The following is a 20,252-nucleotide window of genomic DNA, read 5'->3' as shown; positions in this document are numbered from 1 at the left end:
GTGGTTATGCTTGTGGCGGTGGTTATGCTTGTGGCGGTGGTTATGCTTGTGGCGGTGGTTATGCTAGTAGTGGTTATGCTTGTGGTGGTGGTTATGCTAGTAGTGGTGGTTATGCTTGTGGCGGTGGTTATGTAGTGCGGTGGTTATGCTTGTGGTGGTTATGCTTGTGGCGGTGGTTATGCTAGTAGTGGTGGTTATGCTTGTGGCTTGTGGCGTGGTTATGCTTGTGGCGGTGGTTATGCTTGTGGCGGTGGTTATGCTTGTGGCGGTGGTTATGCTAGTAGTGGTGGTTATGCTTGTGGCGGTGGTTATGCTAGTAGTGGTGGTTATGCTTGTGGCGGTGGTTATGCTTGGTTATGCTAGGCGGTGGTTATGCTAGTAGTGGTGGTTATGCTTGGTTATGGCGGTGGTTATGCTTGTGGCGGTGGTTATGCTTGTGGCGGTGGTTATGCTTGTGGCGGTGGTTATGCTAGTAGTGGTGGTTATGCTTGTGGCGGTGGTTATGCTTGTGGCGGTGGTTATGCTTGTGGCGGTGGTTATGCTTGTGGCGGTGGTTATGCTTGTGGCGGTGGTTATGCTTGTGGCGGTGGTTATGCTAGTGGCGGTGGTTATGCTAGTGGCGGTGGTTATGCTAGTATGCGGTGGTTATGCTAGTAGCGGTGGTTATGCTAGTAGCGGTGGTTATGCTAGTGGCGGTGGTTATGCTAGTGGCGGTGGTTATGCTTGTGGCGGTGGTTATTCTAGTAGTGGTGGTTATGCTTGTGGCGGTGGTTATGCTAGTGGCGGTGGTTATGCTAGTAGCGGTGGTTATGCTAGTGGCGGTGGTTATGCTAGTGGCGGTGGTTATGCTAGTGGCGGTGGTTATGCTAGTGGCGGTGGTTATGTTGTGGCGGTGGTTATGCTAGTAGCGGTGGTTATGCTAGTAGCGGTGGTTATGCTAGTAGTGGCGGTGGTTATGCTAGTAGGGTGGCGGTGGTTATGCTAGTGGCGGTGGTTATGCGGTGGTTATGTGTGCGGTGGTTATGCTAGTAGCGGTGGTTATGCTAGTAGCGGTGGTTATGCTAGTAGAGGTGGTTATGCTTGCGGTGGTTATGCTAGTAGCGGTGGTTATGCTAGTAGCGGTGGTGGTTATGCTAGTGGGTGGTTATGCTAGTGTGGCGGTGGTTATGCTAGTAGCGGTGGTTATGGTGGCGGTGGTTGTGTGGTTAGATGCTAGTGGTGGCGGTGGTGGTATGCTAGTGGCGGTGGTTATGGTGGGGTGGTTATGCTAGTAGGCGGTGGTTATGCTAGTGGCGGTGGTTATGCTAGTAGCGGTGGTTATGCTAGTAGCGGTGGTTATGCTAGTAGCGGTGGTTATGCTAGTGGCGGTGGTTATGCTAGTAGCTTGGGGTTATGCTAGTAGAGGTGGTGGCGGTGGTTATGCTCGTAGAGGTGGTTATGCTAGTAGCGGTGGTTATGGCGGTGGTTATGCTTGTGGCGGTGGTTATGCTAGTGGCGGTGGTTATGCTAGTGGCGGTGGTTATGCTAGTAGCGGTGGTTATGCTAGTAGCGGTGGTTATGCTAGTAGTGGGTGGTGGCGGTGGTTATGCTCGTAGTAGGTGGTTATGCTAGCGGTGGTTATGCGGTGGTGTGCGGTGGTTATGCTAGTGGAGGTGGTGGCGGTGGTTATGCTAGTGGCGGTGGTTATGCTAGTAGCGGTGGTTATGCTAGTAGAGGTGGTGGCGGTGGTTATGCTCGTAGAGGTGGTTATGCTAGTAGCGGTGGTGGTTATGCTAGTAGCGGTGGTGGCGGTGGTTATGCTCGTAGAGGTGGTTATGCTAGTAGCGGTGGTGGCGGTGGTTATGCTAGTGGAGGTGGTAGCGGTGGTTATGCTAGTAGCGGTTATACTAGTGATGACGAGCATGTATAATGATAAACATATTCACCCAGGCTTGATGATTGTTCTAATTTTAAGAGCCAGGCATTGTCCCTCCTCCTCCAGCGGTCCAGGGCAGCCCTGCAGAGGTACCTGTTCTACTGCAACCGTTACATGAACCACATGCAGTCGCTGCGCTTCGAGCACAAGCTGTACGCCGGGGTCAAGGCCAAGATGGAGGAGATGCAGCATCACAACATGTCCTGGATCGAGGTGCAGTTCCTGAAGAAGGCCGTGGACGTGCTGTGTCAGTGTCGCTCCACTCTCATGTTCACCTACGTCTTCGCCTTCTACCTCAAGAAGAACAACCAGTCCATCATCTTTGAGGTAACTTTTCACAGCTAGAATCCTAACCCTTCTACTCAAAACCTTGTACCTGAAAAAGAACAACCAGTCCCATCTTTGAGGTGAGGGGGTAGAGAAGGGGGGTAGAGGGGGGGGGGGTTGAGAAGGGAGAGGGGGTAGAGGGGGGAGAGGGGTGTTAGAGAAGGGAGAGGGGTGTTAGAGAAGGGAGAGGGGGGTGTTAGAGAAGGGAGAGGGGGGGGTTAGAGAAGGGAGAGGGGGGGGTTAGAGAAGGGAGAGGGGGGGTAGAGAAGTGAGGGCTACACGTCAAGGTCTCCTCTCTGAAGTAGTGGCCCTATACTATACACAGAGTTTACGAAACCCAGCAGCATTGCAGTTCTTTACACACTCAAACCGGTGCGCATGGCACCTACTACCATACCCCGTTCAAAGGCACTTAAATATTTAGTATTTCTCATTCACACTCAATTGCACACATACGCGCAATCCATGTCTCAGGTCTTAAAAATCCTTCTTTAACCTGACTCCTCCCCTTCATCTACACTGACAATCTTTCGCCTGGTCAGCCTGTCACAGAAAGAGCAGGTGTTCTTAATGTTTTGTACATTCAGTGTATATGCTATGACTGAACCCAAGCGGTCCTCTTTTAGAACAATCAGGCTGACTTGGAGAACGCTACGGAGGTTCTGTCTGGATATCTGGAACGGGACATCTCCCAGGACTCTCTGCAGGACATCAAACAGAAAGTACAGGACAAGTACAGGTGAGTTCAATACCTGGTATAGATGTCTTTATGACAGGAAGTACAGCTGAGTTCAATACCTGGTATAGATGTCTTTATGACAGGAAGTACAGCTGAGTTCAATACCTGGTATAGATGTCTTTATTATGACAGGAAGTACAGCTGAGTTCAATACCTGGTATAGATGTCTTTATTATGACAGGAAGTACAGCTGAGTTCAATGTCTTTATTATGACAGGAAGTACAGCTGAGTTCAATACCTGGTATAGATGTCTTTATTATGACAGGAAGTACAGCTGAGTTCAATACCTGGTATAGATGTCTTTATTATGACAGGAAGTACAGCTGCGTTCTATACCTGGTATAGATGTCTTTATTATGACAGGAAGTACTGCTGAGTTCTATACCTGGTATAGATGTCTTTATTATGACAGGAAGTACAGCTGAGTTCTATACCTGGTATAGATGTCTTTATTATGACAGGAAGTACAGCTGAGTTCTATACCTGGTATAGATGTCTTTATTGTGACAGGAAGTACAGCTGAGTTCATAGATAGATGTCTTTATTATGACCTGGAAGTACAGCTCTTTATATACCTGGTATAGATGTCTTTATATACCTGGTATAGATGTCTTTATTATGACAGGAAGTACAGGTGAGTTCTATACCTGGTATAGATGTCTTTATTGTGACAGGAAGTACAGGTGCGTTCTATACCTGGTATAGATGTCTTTATTGTGACAGGAAGTACAGCTGAGTTCAATACCTGGTATAGATGTCTTTATTATGACCTGAGTTCTATAGATAGATGTCTTTATATACCTGGTATAGATGTCTTTATATACCTGGTATAGATGTCTTTATTATGACAGGAAGTACAGCTGAGTTCTATACCTGGTATAGATGTCTTTATATACCTGGTATAGATGTCTTTATATACCTGGAAGTATAGATGTCTTTATATACCTGGTATAGATGTCTTTATTATGACAGGAAGTACAGCTGAGTTCTATACCTGGTATAGATGTCTTTATATACCTGGTATAGATGTCTTTATTATGATGTACAGCTGAGTTCTATACCTGGTATAGATGTCTTTATATGACCTGGTATAGATGTCTTTCTATACCTGGTATAGATGTCTTTATTATGACAGGAAGTACAGCTGAGTTCTATACCTGGTATAGATGTCTTTATATGACAGGAAGTATAGATGTCTTTATATACCTGGTATAGATGTCTTTATATACCTGGTATAGATGTCTTTATATACCTGGTATAGATGTCTTTATATACCTGGTATAGATGTCTTTATTATGACAGGAAGTACAGCTGAGTTCTATACCTGGTATAGATGTCTTTATTATGACAGGAAGTACAGCTGAGTTCTATACCTGGTATAGATGTCTTTATTATGACAGGAAGTACAGCTGAGTTCTATACCTGGTATAGATGTCTTTATATACCTGGTATAGATGTCTTTATATACCTGGTATAGATGTCTTTATATACCTGGTATAGATGTCTTTATATACCTGGTATAGATGTCTTTATTATGACAGGAAGTACAGCTGAGTTCTATACCTGGTATAGATGTCTTTATTATGACAGGAAGTACAGCTGAGTTCTATACCTGGTATAGATGTCTTTATTATGACAGGAAGTACAGCTGAGTTCTATACCTGGTATAGATGTCTTTATTATGATGTCTTTAGGAAGTACAGCTGAGTTCTATACCTGGTATAGATGTCTTTATTATGACAGGAAGTACAGCTGAGTTCTATACCTGGTATAGATGTCTTTATATACCTGGTATAGATGTCTATTATGACAGGAAGTACAGCTGAGTTCTATACCTGGTATAGATGTCTTTATTATGACAGGAAGTACAGCTGAGTTCTATACCTGGTATAGATGTCTTTATTATGACAGGAAGTACAGCTGAGTTCTATACCTGGTATAGATGTCTTTATTATGACAGGAAGTACAGCTGAGTTCTATACCTGGTATAGATGTCTTTATATACCTGGTATAGATGTCTTTATTATGACAGGAAGTACAGCTGAGTTCTATACCTGGTATAGATGTCTTTATTATGACAGGAAGTACAGCTGAGTTCTATACCTGGTATAGATGTCTTTATTATGACAGGAAGTACAGCTGAGTTCTATACCTGGTATAGATGTCTTTATTATGACAGGAAGTACAGCTGAGTTCTATACCTGGTATAGATGTCTTTATTATGACAGGAAGTACAGCTGAGTTCTATACCTGGTATAGATGTCTTTATTATGACAGGAAGTACAGCTGAGTTCTATACCTGGTATAGATGTCTTTATTATGACAGGAAGTACAGCTGAGTTCTATACCTGGTATAGATGTCTTTATTATACCTGGTATAGATGTCTTTATATACCTGGTATAGATGTCTTTATATACCTGGTATAGATGTCTTTATATACCTGGTATAGATGTCTTTATTATGACAGGAAGTACAGCTGAGTTCTATACCTGGTATAGATGTCTTTATTATGACAGGAAGTACAGCTGAGTTCTATACCTGGTATAGATGTCTTTATTATGACAGGAAGTACAGCTGAGTTCTATACCTGGTATAGATGTCTTTATTATGACAGGAAGTACAGCTGAGTTCTATACCTGGTATAGATGTCTTTATTATGACAGGAAGTACAGCTGAGTTCTATACCTGGTATAGATGTCTTTATTACAGGAAGTACAGCTGAGTTCTATTATGACTGGAATACATGTCTTTTCTATGACAGGAAGTACAGCTGAGTTCTATACCTGGTATAGATGTCTTTATTATGACAGGAAGTACAGCTGAGTTCTATACCTGGTATAGATGTCTTTATTATGACAGGAAGTACAGCTGAGTTCTATACCTGGTATAGATATCTTTATTATGACAGGAAGTACAGCTGAGTTCTATACCTGGTATAGATGTCTTTATTATGACAGGAAGTACAGCTGAGTTCTATACCTGGTATAGATGTCTTTATTATGACAGGAAGTACAGCTGAGTTCTATACCTGGTATAGATGTCTTTATATACCTGGTATAGATGTCTTTATATACCTGGTATAGATGTCTTTATATACCTGGTATAGATGTCTTTATTATGACAGGAAGTACAGCTGAGTTCTATACCTGGTATAGATGTCTTTATTATGACAGGAAGTACAGCTGAGTTCTATACCTGGTATAGATGTCTTTATATACCTGGTATAGATGTCTTTATTATGACAGGTTGGTCTGCAACAGGATAGATGATTTAATAGATCAGTGTATCTATGAAATGATACCAGATTTGTCTTTTTGTACTATGACATTTCAATGGCAATGTTGGGAGGAGGATTGTAAACATGTCTAATATGAGGCTGATGTCATTGATCAGCGATTCATTTAATCAGAAATGGTCTCTTGTTCTGTTTTATTTGTCTCTGTTGGCTACGCTACAGCATTATAGGTACAGCAGGGTAGCCTAGTGGTTAGAGCGTTGGACTAGTAACCGGAAGGTTGCAAGTTCAAACCCCTGAGCTGACAAGGTACAAATCTGTCGTTCTGCCCCTGAACAGGCAGTTAACCCACTGTTCCTAGGCCGTCATTGAAAATAAGAATTTGTTCTTAACTGATTTGCCTGGTTAAATAAAGGTAAAATAAAAAAATATCAGAATGAGACCAGACTGATTTTTAAAATGAGCCTCCTCACGGTTTCCTGTTTCCTGTCCTCCAGATACTGTGAGAGTCGACGTCGGGTGCTGCTGCAACATGTGCATGAGGGCTATGAGAAGGACCTCTGGGAATACATAGAAGATTAAGACTCTTTACTGAAAGAGAAACCTCTACAGACTAGAGCGCTGATGCAATGCCACGGGGGCAGGTTGTTGCTGATCTTCACAATATTGCATTTTTTTTTCTCCTCCTCTTGGGTTTTGTTTAATGGAAAAAGTTTAAAATAAATTATATCAAAATAATAAAAAATAAAAAAAAGTAGAATATTTCAAACATTAATCGTACAACAGTATTGTTTGTAGCAGATTGGATTGTGAGGACAAAAAAAAGAACTCCCCCCGCTTCTCTCAATTGGTCACTATAGTAACATCACCCCCCCCCCCCACTGTTCAGTCTCCCAGCGATGTATTTTATCTGTTTACTTTTTAAAGTACCCTTGTGTGGGACATGGGTTTGTGTTCAACACAGTCCAACTGCTCAAGCCATGTTCATTAAATGTGGTTAGATCACATGTAGGGTTTTTTGAATGTTGATTTGCTGATTGTAAAGGTGCTGAACCATGTGGGTTGGCAGGGGGGAGACCATAGGGAGTGCAGGAAAAAGGAAACATGTTTTTCAGTTTGTAAATAACGCATATGCATGGAACAGCAAGTGTGGACGTTTTCTTTCATTTGTCTTTTCTTTTGAAAAATATTTATTCTTTTTTTTTTCAAATATTCAATATAGTTGCTGTGTAGAAGACAAGTTCGCTCCTGCTTTAAAAGAACATGTATTCTTTGTGAGGGTTTGGAAGCTGTTGAACGAGCGATGAAACTCTGACCGGGTTGTAGTAGCTTTTTGAAAGCAATTCTGACAAAAACTAAATCCACCTAAAAGGATAGCATTAGTTGAGAGAATGAGACTAAAGAACAAGCCATCTTCTTCTTCTTTTTAACAGCAAGCCAGACTGTAGTTCAGGTAATACATTGATTTATTCATAGTTGGAATTTACCTTGCAACCTTCAGAGGTTATCAGCTAATTGCACCTGAGGGGGTTTTGGGAAATGAACAGAGAATGACTTGGAAAGGACTCCGCTGTGTCCTAAGTGGCTCCATATTCTCTATATAGTACACTATGGGCCCTGGTCAATAGTAATGCATTATATAGGGAATAGAGTGCCGTTTGGGATGAAGGTAATGTCCTGTTTGTTCTAACCCCTCCTCCTTCCCTCTTGTTTTTGTTCTTCCATCACCACCCCTCCTCCTGTTTCTCCTTAGAAGTTGTCATTTCCAGATAACACACTACCAACTGTTTCATGAGAGCCAAATTGAGTGACATTCACTCATTTAAAAAAAATAAACAAATGTATTTCTTTTTTCAGACTTGAGCTTTTCCTCATGGTTTTTTGTTTGCACCTTGGTAACCTGGGAGGCGGTAGGGCACCTTGGTAACCTGGGAGGCGGTAGGGCACCCTGGTAACCTGGGAGGCGGTAGGGCACCCTGGTAACCTGGGAGGCGGTAGGGCACCTTGGGAGGCGGTAGGGCACCTTGGTAACCTGGCAGGCGGTAGGGCACCTTGGTAACCTGGGAGGCGGTAGGGCACCTTGGTAACCTGGGAGGCGGTAGGGCACCTTGGTAACCTGGGAGGCGGTAGGGCACCTTGGTAACCTGGGAGGCGGTAGGGCACCCTGGTAACCTGGGAGGCGGTAGGGCACCCTGGTAACCTGGGAGGCGGTAGGGCACCTTGGTAACCTGGGAGGCGGTAGGGCACCCTGGTAACCTGGGAGGCGGTAGGGCACCTTGGTAACCTGGGAGGCGGTAGGGGCAGGCACCCTGGTAACCTGGGAGGCGGTAGGGCACCTTGGTAACCTGGGAGGCGGTAGGGCACCCTGGTAACCTGGGAGGCGGTAGGGCACCCTGGTAACCTGGGAGGCGGTAGGGCACCTTGGTAACCTGGGAGGCGGTAGGGCACCTTGGTAACCTGGCAGGCGGTAGGGCACCTTGGTAACCTGGCAGGCGGTAGGGCACCTTGGTAACCTGGCAGGCGGTAGGGCACCTTGGTAACCTGGCAGGCGGTAGGGCACCTTGGTAACCTGGGAGGCGGTAGGGCACCTTGGTAACCTGGGAGGCGGTAGGGCACCCTGGTAACCTGGGAGGCGGTAGGGCACCCTGGTAACCTGGGAGGCGGTAGGGCACCTTGGTAACCTGGCAGGCGGTAGGGCACCTTGGTAACCTGGGAGGCGGTAGGGCACCTTGGTAACCTGGGAGGCGGTAGGGCACCGTGGTAACCTGGCAGGCGGTAGGGCACCTTGGTAACCTGGCAGGCGGTAGGGCACCTTGGTAACCTGGCAGGCGGTAGGGCACCTTGGTAACCTGGGAGGCGGTAGGGCACCTTGGTAACCTGGCAGGCGGTAGGGCACCTTGGTAACCTGGCAGGCGGTAGGGCACCTTGGTAACCTGGCAGGCGGTAGGGCACCGTGGTAACCTGGCTGGCGGTAGGGCACCGTGGTAACCTGGGAGACGGTAGGGCACCGTGGTAACCTGGCAGGCGGTATGTAATTCCATTAAAGGGCTGTTTTAAACTTGAGTCAGTCAGCATGACTACATGACCTGGTCCTAGTCCCCTAAAGAAGTAGGAACTGTGACAGACCTGGCTGACAAGACGTACCCCATAACCCCCCCGCCTCCTTTCTTTATCTGTTGTGTAAAGGAGTATTGTTTTCGATAGCACCATCCAGTTGAGCTATACAAACTGCTTCGTGGGCTTTAAGGAACGAGTCTTGTCCGACCAACTGCATTTAAAAAATATATATATAAGGACTGAGCATAAAGCAGCGCTGATGTTTTTGAGATGTCTGTTGTTGTAAAGCTTTGGCATCTAGACTATGAGAGTGGCGTTTACACTGGTTGCTAGTCTGAAATGCCACCCTATTCCCTATATATAGTGCACTACTTTTGACCACAGACCAATGGGGAGTGGAGCACCTATAGGAGGTAGGTTGTCATTTGGAAAGCAGCCTGGGTTGTACCAACATGGTAACATGATGCCATTTTACCTTGATAACACTTTCCAGTTTTATAGGAGCTTTATGAGGTCCAAAACGAGACAAACCCGGAGCCCAGAGAAGTGGACTAGTCACAGTGCTGTCCTCAGTCCAGTGTTTGTTGGAATACATTTCTCAATGCACTGTAGCCCTCGAGAAAGACGAGAGTCCGGCATTTGACATTGATGTGGCTGACAAGACGGAAACAAAGACTTCTCTTTCACCAAAGTGTGAATCATCTGAAAATACTATTTTTTATCTCTTTGTTTCTGATACTTTCTGTGAAACGGGAAGTTCAGACACAGAGTTGCTTTCATGTATTATAACCATTCTTACAAACAAAATGTCCTATTTAAATAAATGTCATTCAAAAGGAATTTTTTTGTTATACGATTTTTGTTTCTTTAGACCAAATATAATTCACGCTTGAACACTTGGCTCCTGTTCACATTCCACCTGCATCAAATATAGACTCATAAACACACAGTGCATTCATACCCCTTGACTTTTTCCACATTTTGTTACGTTACAGCCTTATAAAATGTATTCAATTGTTTTTCTCTCGTTTATCAAACGAAACAGGATGCACCTGAGCTCAATTTAAGAATTTTATAGCAAATAGTCTGAATTCTTATGTAAATTTTAAGGTATCTTTTATTTGTAATAAATTAGCACATTTATAAATCCTGTTTTTGCTTTGCCATTTTGGGGCATTGTGTGTAGATTGGATCAAAAATAACAAACTAATTTTAGAATAAGGCTGTAATGTAACAAAATGTGGAAAAAGTCAAGGGGTCTGAATACTTTCCGAATGCACCATTCATAGACTCATAGACCTACAGCATCACAAGTAGGTCAAACTTGATAGTTTGGTGTGCTGGCGCTCTTAACCAAGATTATTTTTGGGGTCTGGACTGTTGATACATGCATCATCTGTCTTGGACCTGTATTACTTGCAGTGGTGTGAAGTACGTAAGTAGTACTTTAATGTATTTTTAATTAAGTCGTTTTTTGGGGTATCTGTATTTTACTATTTTATATTTTTGTCTACTTTTGCTTCACTACATTCCTGAAGAAAATAATGTACTTTTTACTCCATACATTTTCCCTGACACCCAAAAGTACTTGTTACATTTTGAATGTAAAAATGGTCAAAAATCACACACTTATCAAAAGAACATCCCTGGTCATCCCTCCTGTCTCTGATCTGGAGGACTCACTAAACAGAGAACATCCCTGGTCATCCCTCCTGTCTCTGATCTGGAGGACTCACTAAACAGAGAACATCCCTGGTCATTCCTACTGTCTCTGATCTGGAGGACTCACTAACAGAGAACATCCCTGGTCATCTCTACTGTCTCTGATCTGGAGGACTGACTAAACAGGGAACATCCCTGGTCGTCCCTCCTGTCTCTGATCTGGAGGACTCACTAACAGAGAACATCCCTGGTCATCCATACTGTCTCTGATCTGGCGGACTCACTAAACAGAGAACATCCCTGGTCATCCCTACTGTCACTGATCTGGTGGGCTCACTAAACAGAGAACATCCCTGGTCATCCCTCCTGTCTCTGATCTGGAGGACTGACTAAACAGAGAACATCCCTGGTCATCCCTACTGTCACTGATCTGGTGGGCTCACTAAACAGAGAACATCCCTGGTCATCCCTACTGTCACTGATCTGGTGGGCTCACTAAACAGAGAACATCCCTGGTCGTCCCTCCTGTCTCTGATTTGGTGGACTGACTAAACAGAGAACATCCCCGGTTATCCCTGCTGTCTCTGAACTGGCGGACTCACTAAACAGAGAACATCCCTGGTCATCCCTACTTCCTCTGATCTGGAGGACTCACTAAACACAAATGCTTCGTTTGTAAATGATGTCTGAGTGTGCCCCTGGCTATCTGACAATAAATAAAAAATGGTCCCTTCTGGTTTTCTTAATATACAGAATTTGAAATGATTTATACTTTTAGTTTTGATACTTATGTACATTTTAGAAGTTCCATTTACTTTTTATACTTAATTACATTTAAAACCAAATACTTTTACTCAATTATTATTTTACCTGGTGACTTTCACTTTAACTTAATAGAAAATAACTAGTAATCTTTACTTTCACATAAGTATGACAATTGAGTACTTTTTCCACCACTGATTACTTGACTGATTGTATAACAGTCACTTCTATTGTATGGACTGTATATAGTACATAACATGAGGGTGGAGATATCACTCCTTTTCACACATCAGATGTACATATTTCAGATGGCATGAATTGGCTGGTGTCACTTGGAGCGGAACATGACGCGAACAGCCCCCGGATGTTGGTTTCACCCATAGTGTACATGAAGCCCCGAATTTAAAAAAAAAAAAAAACTTTGTAAGATCTGTACTTCTGTACAGTCCAAGAAAAATCCAGACACCATCCATATTATATGTATTTCCATTTAAATAGTATCAATGATTTCAAACTTTTAAAAAAATTGTACCGACTGTGCACGAGCACGTTCCTTCCTTTGTTTTGATTTGTGGGTGTAACGCGCACGTAGCGACACCTGAGCTACATTCAATGCAGAAAAACGTACTGTAACGTTCAATTCAACGGAAACGGTGCTGTTCTGAACGACCAGTTCAAAAACGGGGAAGGCGTAGTTGGATGGGGTTTGTGTTGGAGGACCGCTGTGCCGCAGTCATTTACAGTAAATTGCTTCGATACACACGGAGCAAACGTACCTCAAAGTAAGTTCAAGATCGTTTTAGGGAAACGTGTCGTTCAGTACAAACCGTTAAGCAACGTAAACGTTCAATCGAACTGAACGCACCCCTGAGTATCCTGGATGACTGTTTCCGCATCTTGCCAGCTGTCCTAATGAATGAGGCGGAGGATCTCCAGCATTGCTTCTCAGTGATATAACAGCAAGAATATTAATTTCACTAACAGTACCTTTAGATATCACCATGGAGACCCTCACACCCCACGTGTATTGGGCACAGCGTCATGCAGACATCTACCTGCGTGTGGAGCTGAGTGACGCTAAGGTATGTTACGGATGAACTCCGGGACCGACCTGTCATCGAGCTAGATGGTTAGGACAACGAGCCAGCTAGATGGTTAGGACAACAAGCCAGCTAGATGGTTAGGACAACAAGCCAGCTAGATGGTTAGGACAACAAGCCAGCTAGATGGTTAGGACAACAAGCCAGCTAGATGGTTAGGACAACAAGCCAGCTAGGTGGTTAGGACAACAAGCCAGCTAGATGGTTAGGATAACAAGCCAGCTAGATGGTTAGGACAACAAGCCAGCTAGATGGTTAGGACAACAAGCCAGCTAGATGGTTAGGACAACAAGCCAGCTAGATGGTTAGGACAACAAGCCAGCTAGATGGTTAGGACAACAAGCCAGCTAGATGGTTAGGACAACAAGCCAGCTAGATGGTTAGGACAACAAGCCAGCTAGATGGTTAGGACAACAAGCCAGCTAGATGGTTAGGACAACAAGCCAGCTAGATGGTTAGGACAACAAGCCAGCTAGATGGTTAGGACAACAAGCCAGCTAGATGGTTAGGACAACAAGCCAGCTAGATGGTTAGGACAACAAGCCAGCTAGATGGTTAGGACAACAAGCCAGCTAGATGGTTAGGACAACAAGCCAGCTAGATGGTTAGGACAACAAGCCAGCTAGATGGTTAGGACAAACAAGGTTAGGCCAGCTAGATGCCTTAGGTTCAGCCTGCTAGATGGTTAGGACAACAAATAAATGTACTTGTTTAAGCTCACTGCTGGAGCTAGATGGTTAACAACAAGCCAGCTTGGTTAGGACAACAAGCCAGCTAGATGGTTAGGACAACAAGCCAGCTAGATGGTTAGGACAACCCAGCTAGATGGTTGGTTAGGACAACAAGCCAGCTAGATGGTTAGGACAACAAGCCAGCTAGATGGTTAGGACAACAAGCCAGCTAGATGGTTAGGACATACATAGATGGTTAGGACAACAAGCCAGCTAGATGGTTAGGACATAGATGGTTAGGACAACAAGCCAGCTAGATGGTTTCAGCTAGATGGTTAGCTATACAGAGCTAGATGCTTAACAAAAGCTAATAGCAGCCCCATGCTTACATGTTAGCTAGTAAGCTCATACATCGAGCTAGATAATTTACCACTTGTTCTATTAGCTATACAGAGTGATAACAAAAGTGTTACATGTCACAAGACAGAGTAACTTATATATAATATATATATCATTTATATAACTTTATATATTATATATAGTTTCCTGAGGTCCTGATTCAGTGTTTCCACATAACAAAATCAGGTCATCATGAGAAGTATGGTTCTCGACGAGGCGAGACAGTAGCCAACACTCAGCTACTGAAGCTAACTAGCTACTGTAATTCATATTGAGTTGTAGTAGCTAGTGGTGGTGGTGCATCCTACCAAATGTCATGCTTCATAAAAGATTCAGGAATTGTCATGGTGATCGCTGGATCCAATTTAGCCATTCAGCAAACACACACTCAAGGTGCATCGTGACCACATGTACTCCAGCTACGTACTACTGTATGTAATGTCATCAGAACATGTTTAGTGATGCTGTATGTGTGAAGGAAACACATCCACATCAGCCCTTCAGTCACTTAGTTTGATCTCAACCAATGTTAGTGTGGTTTCTATATTTAGCCTCGTAGCTGACAGTCTTCCGCTTGTTGAGGTTTTATTTTTGATGCAAGACATTTTTCTTTTTGTCTTTTTTTTAGAATCTTGATATCTGCGTGCAAAACAACACCTTGCAATTCAAAGGTTGGTGGTTTGTATTTTACGCTGGAACAGAAAGAATGAAAATACGTCTAGTCTGTACAGAGTACATGGTATTAAACCGCTGTTCCTTTGTTGGACAGCTCAGGGTCACGGAGCTAAAGGAGACCATGACTATGAGTTCAGTCTGGACTTCCTGGAACCAGTAAAACCTGAGGTAATTCTATTATTTCCTATTCCAGAAATGTCGTTTTTTCATTAGTGATAAATACCTCACACTCTTCTCAGTCTCAAAGACAAACATTCTCTTCTGGTACTAGAGATTGTTACTGTTCCCTGCTTGTGGTTTATTAGTAAGTGTGTCTTCAACAGGAGGCTGCTCATGATAATGTCTGGAACGGAACAAATGGAATGGAATGGAAACCATGGAAACCATGTATTTGATACCATTCCAATGAATCCGCTCCAGTCATTACCACGAGCCCGTCCTCCCCAAATGAAGGTGCCACCAACCTCCTGTGGTATCTACAGTTATTATCATACTCGCTGTGTGTCTGTCTGCCAGGTTAGTCACAGGTCCACCCAGCGCCTGGTAAATGTGACAGTGAGGAAGCAAGAGCAGCGTTGGTGGGATAGACTCACTCTGCAGGAGAGGAAACCTCTCTTCCTGGCGCCAGACTTCGACCGTTGGCTCGACGAATCAGACGCGGAGATGGAGCTTCAGGCTAAGGTAGTAATGACCAGGGTCAGTTTTGGTACAACTTTTTAGATGTAATACATAAGGAAGTATAAGGCTTTATTTATTTGTCTTTTATAAGAGTGTTATGACATGTATTACACCAGATGGTCTGTCTGTTTGTTTTCAGGAAGAGGAGAAGATAAACAAGGTCAGCATCGAGTCAAGAATCCGTAAAGACCGTAAGTACCGAGCGGTGCAGCTGTGAACACCGCAGCCCTTTTTATCTCTAATCTGAAGATTTACATTTGTTGGTTTAGACCAGGGATCATCAACTAAGTTCAGCCTCGGGTTGATATATTTATTTCTCATTAACCAGTTGGTCGGCAGACCCGGAACATGAGTACAAATCATTTGTAGACTGCAAATTGACGGCAAGAATCCAAAACGGATCATTTGAAACTTTGCTTAAAGTTGTATCCGATCACGTCTCTCTCTATTATACTTGAGAACAGATTTGACTAAATTTACATCCTGGTGTTTTTACACCCTTTTTATCTCCAACAATGAAAAAGAAAAAAGAAAAAAGAAAGAAAAATTCAACTTTTTTTATTTTTTCTCAGAAAAGTTGTGGGGCCAAATAAATCCACCGCGGGCCGCCAACTGGCTGCCAACCCTGGTTTTGACTGTGCTTCATCTTTTAGTTTATACCACACACAAGTACAAGCTACCTTTTTTTTAAAGTACTTGATATTTGATAATGCCAACATCTGAAATGTAAATGTCAACTCATGTTGGTTTTGGTTATAGACATAAAAAACCAACTGACTGGAGTTTCCTTTGTATTTTTTGAATTTTGTTTTTATTGAAAGCTGTTTAATGTTCTGTCAGCCTACGTGGACCTGAAGAAGGGCTCTCTGTTCATGTTACAACCTGATGTTATGTGTTTTAAAGATGTTATATGGTAATATGTGGTTTGTTCTCTCAGCCTACCTGGACCTGAAGAAGGGCTATCTGTTCATGTTACAACCTGATGTTATATGGTAATATGTGGTTTGTTCTCTCAGCCTACCTGGACCTGAAGAAGGGCTCTCTGTTCATGTTACAACCTGATGTTATATGGTAATATGTGGTTTGTTCTCTCAGCCTACCTGGACCTGAAGAAGGGTTATCTGTTCATGTTACAACCTGATGTTATGTGGTAATATGTGGTTTGTTCTCTCAGCCTACCTGGACCTGAAGAAGGGCTCTCTGTTCATGTTACAACCTGATGTTATATGGTAATATGTGGTTTGTTCTCTCAGCCTACCTGGACCTGAAGAAGGGCTATCTGTTCATGTTACAACCTGATGTTATGTGTTTTAAAGATGTTATATGGTAATATGTGGTTTGTTCTCTCAGCCTACCTGGACCTGAAGAAGGGCTCTCTGTTCATGTTACAACCTGATGTTATGTGTTTTAAAGATGTTATATGGTAATATGTGGTTTGTTCTCTCAGCCTACCTGGGCCTGAAGAAGGGCTATCTGTTCATGTTACAACCTGATGTTATGTGTTTTAAAGATGTTATATGGTAATATGTGGTTTGTTCTCTCAGCCTACCTGGGCCTGAAGAAGGGCTATCTGTTCATGTTACAACCTGATGTTATGTGTTTTAAAGATGTTATAGTGGTAATATACCTGGTTTGTTCTCTCAGCCTACCTGGACCTGAAGAAGGGCTCAACCTGATATGTTCATGTTACAACCTGATGTTATGTGTTTTAAAGATGTTATATGGTAATATGTGGTTTGTTCTCTCAGCCTACCTGGGCCTGAAGAAGGGCTCTCTGTTCATGTTACAACCTGATGTTATGTGTTTTAAAGATGTTATATGGTAATATGTGGTTTGTTCTCTCAGCCTACCTGGGCCTGAAGAAGGGCTATCTGTTCATGTTACAACCTGATGTTATGTGTTTTAAAGATGTTATATGGTAATATGTGGTTTGTTCTCTCAGCCTACCTGGACCTGAAGAAGGGCTATCTGTTCATGTTACAACCTGATGTTATGTGTTTTAAAGATGTTATATGGTAATATGTGGTTTGTTCTCTCAGCCTACCTGGACCTGAAGAAGGGCTATCTGTTCATGTTACAACCTGATGTTATGTGTTTTAAAGATGTTATATGGTAATATGTGGTTTGTTCTCTCAGCCTACCTGGGCCTGAAGAAGGGCTATCTGTTCATGTACAACCTGGTCCAGTTCCTGGGTTTCTCCTGGATCTTTGTCAACATGACCGTCCGTCTCTTCATCCTGGGACAAGGTCAGTGGTCTAGAGCCTGCTGAGGGTCCAGCCTTGTTAGTAGCTGTTGTTTGTTGGTTGGTTGTCTTGAGAGTTGACGACAGCGTTGGCCATAGATAGACACACAGTCGGTGAAGTCAGTGTTTCAGGGATGGAAAGGAATACAATCAGAATCATTCCTTTTCCACCGCTACAGTTGGAACTAGCTACCTCAGAACTGGTTCTCCATCATAATGTAAGAGAGTTAGTATTAGATGGCTCATATAAACACTCATATTTACATACATTATCATTCTTCCTCCTGTTTGTTTTTTTTTAAGCTGAAAGCTGTCTAGTTGTGTTTCTGAAAGCTGTCTAGTTGTGTTTCTGAAAGCTGTCTAGTTGTGTTTCTGAAAGCTGTCTAGTTGTGTTTCTGAAAGCTGTCTAGTTGTGTTTCTGAAAGCTGTCTAGTTGTGTTTCTGAAAGCTGTCTAGTTGTGTTTCTGAAAGCTGTCTAGTTGTGTTTCTGAAAGCTGTCTAGTTGTGTTTCTGAAAGCTGTCTAGTTGTGTTTCTGAAAGCTGTCTAGTTGTGTTTCTGAAAGCTAACTAGTTGTGTTTCTGAAAGCTGTCTAGTTTATATTCCGTTGTGTTTCTGTGAAGTGATCTGAGTGAGTCAGATTCAACCAAACCACCAAGCCAATGTGTTACTTCCCTAGAATAACTAAACAGGCTCTTTATTCATAGATGTGTCCATTTGAATATGAGAAAGGGAACAATGACACTCGTCTGTAGATTAATTTGTCTTGCAAATAGCTTTGAATAGCCTGGAGGTCCAGTCTGTTTGGTGCTTTAGCCAAATTCTGTTTGTATGTCTTCACAACATTTTAAGAGTTGACTACAGCAGTAGTTGCCACCCTGTTGTGTTTGGTCTATCCGCAGAGATACTTGAGGACACTAATGAGAACGTAGACCTACTGGTGAAATACACGTGAAGTGGTACTTGGGGTGTACTTCAGGCACAGCTAAATGTGATTGGTGTAGAGCAACTAAAATAGGTTGAGAACCACTGGATTTGAGCACGTACAGTATGGAACCAGGCTACTCTGGGTGTGCAGTGTTTGGCCTAACATGTTAGTACCTCTGTGTAGCACCTCTGTGTAGCACCACTGTGTAGCACCACTGTGTAGCACCACTGTGTAGCACCACTGTGTAGCACCACTGTGTAGCACCACTGTGTAGCACCACTGTGTAGCACCACTGTGTAGCACCACTGTGTAGCACCACTGTGTAGCACCACTGTGTAGCACCACTGTGTTGCACCACTGTATAGCACCACTGTGTAGCACCACTGTGTAGCACCACTGTGTAGCACCACTGTGTAGCACCACTGTGTAGCACCACTGTGTAGCACCACTGTGTAGCACCACTGTGTAGCACCACTGTGTAGCACCACTGTATAGCACCACTGTGTAGCACCACTGTGTAGCACCACTGTATAGCACCACTGTGTAGCACCACTGTGTAGCACCACTGTATAGCACCACTGTATAGCACCACTGTGTAGCACCACTGTATAGCACCACTGTGTAGCACCACTGTGTAGCACCACTGTGTAGTACCACTGTGTAGTACCACTGTGTAGCACCACTGTGTAGCACCACTGTATAGCACCACTGTATAGCACCACTGTGTAGCACCACTGTATAGCACCACTGTATAGCACCACTGTGTAGTACCACTGTGTAGCACCACTGTGTAGTACCCTGTGTAGCACCACTGTATAGCACCACTGTGTAGTACCACTGTGTAGCACCACTGTGTAGTACCACTGTGTAGCACCACTGTGTAGCACCACTGTGTAGCACCACTGTGTAGCACCACTGTGTAGCACCACTGTGTAGCACCACTGTGTAGCACCACTGTGTAGTACCACTGTATAGCACCACTGTGTAGTACCACTGTGTAGCACCACTGTGTAGCACCACTGTGTAGCACCACTGTGTAGCACCACTGTGTAGCACCACTGTGTAGCACCACTGTATAGCACCACTGTATAGCACCACTGTGTAGCACCACTGTGTAGCACCACTGTGTAGCACCACTGTGTAGCACCACTGTATAGCACCACTGTGTAGCACCACTGTGTAGCACCACTGTGTAGCACCACTGTATAGCACCACTGTGTAGCACCACTGTGTAGCACCACTGTGTAGCACCACTGTATAGCACCACTGTATAGCACCACTGTATAGTACCACTGTGTAGTACCACTGTATAGTACCACTGTGTAGCACCTGTGTAGCACCACTGTGTAGTACCACTGTGTAGCACCACTGTGTAGCACCACTGTGTAGTACCACTGTGTAGCACCACTGTGTAGCACCACTGTGTAGCACCACTGTGTAGCACCACTGTATAGCACCACTGTGTAGCACCACTGTGTAGCACCACTGTGTAGCACCACTGTGTAGCACCACTGTGTAGCACCACTGTGTAGTACCACTGTGTAGCACCACTGTGTAGTACCACTGTGTAGTACCACTGTGTAGTACCACTGTGTAGCACCACTGTGTAGCACCACTGTGTAGCACCACTGTGTAGCACCACTGTGTAGCACCCTGTGTAGCACCACTGTGTAGCACCACTGTGTAGCACCACTGTGTAGCACCACTGTGTAGCACCACTGTGTAGCACCACTGTGTAGCACCACTGTGTAGCACCACTGTGTAGCACCACTGTGTAGCACCACTGTGTAGCACCACTGTGTAGCACCACTGTGTAGCACCACTGTATAGCACCACTGTGTAGCACCACTGTGTAGCACCA

The 20,252-nt window shown here is 43.9% G+C and overlaps 3 protein-coding genes and 2 long non-coding RNA genes across 57 annotated transcripts in view; 2 read left to right on the top strand and 3 right to left on the bottom strand.

Annotated features, from left to right (window-relative positions):
* The first annotated feature begins 1,833 nt into the window (after positions 1-1,833).
* On the top strand, positions 1,834-8,076 carry LOC127917926 (E3 ubiquitin-protein ligase arih1l-like). Its single transcript, XM_052501098.1, has 3 exons — positions 1,834-2,242; positions 2,869-2,981; positions 6,716-8,076. The coding sequence occupies exons 1-3, from the start codon at positions 2,030-2,032 to the stop codon at positions 6,798-6,800; spliced, it is 411 nt and encodes a 136-aa protein (XP_052357058.1). The 5' UTR covers positions 1,834-2,029; the 3' UTR covers positions 6,801-8,076.
* On the bottom strand, positions 3,775-6,239 carry LOC127917927 (uncharacterized). Of its 2 annotated transcripts, XR_008098041.1 has the most exons (4): positions 6,081-6,239; positions 5,865-6,034; positions 5,378-5,472; positions 3,775-3,901 (listed from the first exon to the last, which is right to left on the bottom strand). It is a non-coding gene; the product is annotated as an uncharacterized LOC127917927 (long non-coding RNA). The 2 variants fall into 2 exon arrangements; XR_008098042.1 differs by lacking the exons at positions 3,775-3,901; positions 5,378-5,472 and adding an exon at positions 4,762-4,987.
* Positions 7,986-9,374, bottom strand: LOC127917924 (inverted formin-2-like). Of its 50 annotated transcripts, none has more exons than XM_052501070.1 (5): positions 9,236-9,374; positions 8,984-9,179; positions 8,816-8,927; positions 8,527-8,759; positions 7,986-8,493 (listed from the first exon to the last, which is right to left on the bottom strand). In XM_052501070.1, the coding sequence occupies exons 1-5, from the start codon at positions 9,257-9,259 to the stop codon at positions 8,090-8,092; spliced, it is 969 nt and encodes a 322-aa protein (XP_052357030.1). In that variant the 5' UTR covers positions 9,260-9,374; the 3' UTR covers positions 7,986-8,089. The 50 variants fall into 50 exon arrangements, 49 of the variants coding, with proteins under 49 accessions (XP_052357030.1, XP_052357025.1, XP_052357024.1 ...); XM_052501065.1 differs by having other exon boundaries at positions 8,527-8,815; positions 8,872-9,067; positions 9,124-9,179; XM_052501064.1 differs by having other exon boundaries at positions 8,527-8,918; positions 8,975-9,067; positions 9,124-9,179.
* Positions 9,375-12,339: 2,965 nt separating this feature from the next.
* Positions 12,340-20,252, top strand: part of LOC118370579 (very-long-chain (3R)-3-hydroxyacyl-CoA dehydratase-like) — a 30,186-nt gene continuing 22,273 nt past the window's right edge. The window contains exons 1-6 of one of the 3 annotated variants that reach the window (XM_052501046.1): positions 12,340-12,781; positions 14,498-14,540; positions 14,639-14,712; positions 15,061-15,225; positions 15,362-15,413; positions 17,359-17,469. In XM_052501046.1, the coding sequence (XP_052357006.1) occupies positions 12,701-12,781; positions 14,498-14,540; positions 14,639-14,712; positions 15,061-15,225; positions 15,362-15,413; positions 17,359-17,469 (526 nt within the window). In that variant the 5' untranslated portion in view covers positions 12,340-12,700. Of the gene's footprint in view, positions 12,782-14,497; positions 14,541-14,638; positions 14,713-15,060; positions 15,226-15,361; positions 15,414-15,471; positions 16,294-16,426; positions 16,452-17,358; positions 17,470-20,252 lie in introns of those variants that run through there. The other 2 variants (XM_052501047.1, XM_052501048.1) reach the window with 2 other exon arrangements.
* On the bottom strand, positions 16,691-17,394 carry LOC127917923 (uncharacterized). Its single transcript, XR_008098029.1, has 3 exons — positions 17,273-17,394; positions 16,916-16,981; positions 16,691-16,808 (listed from the first exon to the last, which is right to left on the bottom strand). It is a non-coding gene; the product is annotated as an uncharacterized LOC127917923 (long non-coding RNA).

The sequence above is a fragment of the Oncorhynchus keta genome, unplaced genomic scaffold (assembly GCF_023373465.1).
Source record: "Oncorhynchus keta strain PuntledgeMale-10-30-2019 unplaced genomic scaffold, Oket_V2 Un_contig_12414_pilon_pilon, whole genome shotgun sequence".
NCBI classification, from domain to species: Eukaryota; Metazoa; Chordata; class Actinopteri; order Salmoniformes; family Salmonidae; genus Oncorhynchus; species Oncorhynchus keta.
This window is presented reverse-complemented; position numbering and strand designations above follow the sequence as displayed.